The sequence below is a fragment of the Penaeus vannamei genome, chromosome 39 (genome assembly GCF_042767895.1).
Source record: "Penaeus vannamei isolate JL-2024 chromosome 39, ASM4276789v1, whole genome shotgun sequence".
NCBI classification, from domain to species: Eukaryota; Metazoa; Arthropoda; class Malacostraca; order Decapoda; family Penaeidae; genus Penaeus; species Penaeus vannamei.
The window spans coordinates 5,795,941-5,799,913 of NC_091587.1; the positions used below are offsets into that span (position 1 = coordinate 5,795,941).

At 39.4% G+C, this 3,973-nt stretch overlaps 1 protein-coding gene across 1 annotated transcript; it reads right to left on the reverse strand.

Annotated features, from left to right (window-relative positions):
- Positions 1-222: 222 nt before the first annotated feature.
- On the reverse strand, positions 223-3,496 carry LOC113819472 (C-type lectin lectoxin-Lei1-like). The gene is made up of 5 exons (XM_070116809.1): positions 3,473-3,496; positions 2,700-2,861; positions 1,977-2,151; positions 1,617-1,719; positions 223-992 (listed from the first exon to the last, which is right to left on the reverse strand). The coding sequence occupies exons 1-5, from the start codon at positions 3,494-3,496 to the stop codon at positions 836-838; spliced, it is 621 nt and encodes a 206-aa protein (XP_069972910.1). The 3' UTR covers positions 223-835.
- Positions 3,497-3,973: the final 477 nt, after the last annotated feature.

The window sequence follows — 3,973 nt, forward strand, 5'->3', positions numbered from 1 at the left end:
GAGAGAGAGAGAGAGAGAGAGAGAGAGAGAGAGAGAGAAAGAGGCAGACAGACAGACGGAAAGGGTAAGAGAGACAGAAAGAGAAAGCGAGAGAAAAAAGAGAGAGAGAGGGAGAGGGAGAGAGAGAGAGAGAGAGAACCATGCACCTATATTGTAGAGCACATACCTTGTACAACATAGAAAGACAAGTCATTAATCTTATTACGTATGATAACCGGATAATCTTCATACCAAAGTCTACTATCTACGAAATGCCTTCAGTTACATTTTCACCATCGATTAAGGGTTAAATTATATTCATATCAACATGATTAAATATTTTACTGTCAGTCAAATATACATTTCTATCTCCTAGCAGAAATATGAAACATGATAACCAATAAACAGCAAATTTCATAAAACACAAAATTTGCAATATCGGAGATTGAAAAATAACGTGTCAATGACAAGAACAATAATAACACGAGGAAATTTACCATAAATAACTTCTGTTATTCTAATATAACGTCAAAGGAAATTCTTCCACCATCACCTTAAAAGAGGGAGAGAAGTGAGGTAAGAGGAAGAAAGGAAAAAAGAGAAAGACAGAAAAGGAGAAAGAAAAAGAAGAGGGAGAATCGAAGAAAAGAAAGAGAGAGAAAGAAAGAAGAATAAAGAAAGAGAGATGGAATAAAGACAAGAATGAGAGACAAAGAAAAAAGAATAAAGAAAGAGAGATGGAATAAAGAGAAGAAAGAGAAAGACTGAAAAAGAGAGAAAATGATAAGGAGAGGGAGAAGCGCAAACCATCGACACCTAACCCATTATAAGCAAACAATCCAACACAAACCACACATTAACCATAGTAATTTCTCCGACGTTCACAAACAACAGGCTTCTCGTGGTGACAGGCAACGTCATGCCACTTTATACCATCGTTGTAGAAGTTGTTCAGGACAGCCAAGCAGAACTCTTGTCCATTTTCGTAATTGTCAGGTTGTTGGTAGCCAGCACTGGGTTGAGGGACAGGGATAAAGTATAAGGTTATCAGTTGTTGAATGCTTGGATTGGGTTGTGTGGTTGGTTGATGGTTCTGGGTGTGTGTTGTAGAGGGTTGGAGAAATTGAGGTGTATCACAGTTAGGGGATAGTAGATATTCATGTTTTTTGTTGTTGTTGTTGTTGTTTTTTGTTTTTTTGTGTGAAATTGGTGAATGTGTTAGCGACTGTTTACTTTGAATATTTTGACTGTAGAGATCACTTTTTCGGTATTTGGTTAGTTTGTGAACGAATTAATGTTATATAGAAATATATATATATGTATATGTGTAAATGCGTGTGTGTGTATTTCGTTTAGTAAGTTAGATTTAAAGATCTCCGTGGATTACAGGTATACGTATTCCACACAATGGAATGATATATTTCTAATACACATTTTTTCTGCTTTATCATTCCTAGTTTTTGAAACGTTTATAAAGAAAAAAAATAGTTGGCTCTGTACAAGCATTGCAAGAAATACAAAGCAAATGATAAATCAAATAAGCACACGGCAAAGATACAAAGACTCACACACGCGAAAAACAAAAACAAAAAAATAAAAAATAAACTACGGTACAAAACAGTGTCCATGTAACTCACCTGCCAGTGTATGACCAATTGAGACCGTAAAATTTTGACCCCGAAGGCCACGCCCAGTTGTATCCTGTTCTATAACCTCCTGTCCAGATGTATTTGATGTAGTCTGTCAGAGAAAAACAAACAATCAAACGAATAGAATAAATGTGTATTTATATATCTATCATTCTTTGCATCTACGTATATACATCTATATTCATATTTATTTATCTATCCATTATTTATCTATCTTTCCATCCGTCTATCTATCATCTATTTATATAAAAATAAGCGTATTTCTTTCTGAATTACTCAAACACAGCTTCCCATATGCATCACAATTCTGCAACGCATATACAATACTATACCAAGGCGCCCTACAACCTTTTGCAAGAACGTGAGAAATATATTTATCCTCCTCATAGCTCTCGATGCTGATACCCTGCCACCCATGGCCGAGGTTAGCACAATATCTGTTGGCATAATTCCACGAGTACTTCTGGCCTCCGTCATGACGCCAGGAGAAGTGGTAGTCGCTGGCTCCGAAGGTAAGGTCCACCTGGGATTTTAGGTTGTTTTATAATGGTTGGAAGGTGACGCGGTATAGTTAGAATACTAGCTAGATTCTCATATACATTCGGTGGGAATTACCATACGTGCAGCTATTAAATGGCGAATTAAACTTAAAAAGTACCTAAAAACTGGCGTATTTATTTTATGTTTGAGTACTGAGGTTCTGGTATCGATGTCTGCTCGTGTTAGGTAGATAATGTTTGTTGTTAGTTGGTATACTGTAATATGCAACGACGTATTTATTTTTACTTTAAATGTATGTTGTTGTAAGTGAAGTTACCTGAAAATCAGATGTAATAGCCGCTCTTACTGATGGTGAGACACTTGTAAGTGACAGGTGTTGGTGTTTGTTATAATGTAAATTGTTATTTAACTCAATATAGTATTCAGTTTGCGTGCAATATCATGAAGGTGAAAACTAACATGAAACGAGACGGAACAATGTAATCTATAAGTGATATGTGCAGTATTTTCACACAAACTGAATGAACGATATAAATTTAAACTAAAATTTAGTGATCACTGAGTACTTACTATGCCGTAATTGTGGGCGTGATGGTAAATAACAGATTTTCCATGATGGTGAGGCACTGTCACTGTCACTGGCCTGTGTACAGCCACTGTTCCATGGTCTTCATAACCGTAACCGCTGATGCCGACCACAGATAAGGCGCAGGAGAGTAAGAACAGCTTCACCTGTACGAGAGAGAGATATGTTAACTTAAACTGCTGGTTAGTAGAGTTTAATTAAAATGCTGGTCAATAGTGTTGAATTAAAACGCTGGTTAGTAGTGTTTAATTTAAATGCTGGTTAGTAGTTAAATTAAAACGCTGGTTAGTAGTGTTTAATCAAAATGCTGGTTAGTAATGTTTAATTAAATTGCTGGTTAGTAGTATTTAATTGAAATGCTGGCTAGTAGTGTTTGATTAAAATGCTGGTTAGTAGTTTTCTGTTAGGTAATGCACACATAGTTATATTCAGTTACTACACGCTCTTAAACACACTCATCATCATCATCATTAGGAGCTAACGCCGACGGGGGCGCATAGCCTCGTCCACCTTTTGGGATCCCTCATGGCAAGCCGCCAGGCAGGGACTCGGCCCATCTCGAGCTCCTCCCGACAGGTTTGATCGATCTGCCCAAGCCACGACCTCCTAGGTCGTCCCACAGGCCTCCACCCAGGGTTGTCTCTTACAGAGACAGCCTGATGAGCAGGATCAGCCTGTGGAAAGCGAGCCAGGTGGCCATATAGCCTGAGTTGGCGATCGCGGATTGTGCAGGTAATACGTCCTGTGCCAGTCTCACGGTGCAACCGTTGGTTGGACACATGGTCCCGGCAACAGTACCCCATGATCCGGCGCGAGGACCTTTTACAAAAAGGCATCAAGACGAGACTCCAGGGCACTGGATAATGTCCAGGTTTCACTACCATAGAGCAAAACTGGCATTATCAGGGTCCTGAAAGCCAGTAGCTTGGTCCTTCTGCACAGGTACCGGCATCTTCAAATACTCTTGTCAAGAGAGTTCATGACCCCTGCTGCCAGGCCAATCTTTCTGCTGATTTCCTGGTTACATATCTTGGTAGTGCATACCAAGGTATGTAAAGCTCTCTGTGACTTCAATGCCTTCGCCGCAACCACGTACTGACCGAACAGGTTCTCCTAGCAAGTCCCCAGAGTCCTGGATCTTGGTCTTGGTCCAGGATACCTCTAGACCCAAGGGCTTCGCTTCATTACTAAATGCATCGAGAGCCACCACTAGGGTTTCCAAAGACTCAGATAGAATAGCAACATCATCGGCAAAGTC

Excerpts from the sequence above, each read along its gene's own strand:
- LOC113819472 (XM_070116809.1), bottom strand. The coding sequence starts at position 3,496 with ATGTGTCCAACCAACGGTTGCACC. Across the intron at positions 2,862-3,472 it reads GTCCAACCAACGGTTGCACC|GTGAAGCTGTTCTTACTCTC; the intron begins GTGAGACTGGCA and ends TCTCTCGTACAG. Across the intron at positions 993-1,616 it reads AATTGGTCATACACTGGCAG|TGCTGGCTACCAACAACCTG; the intron begins GTGAGTTACATG and ends CCCTCAACCCAG.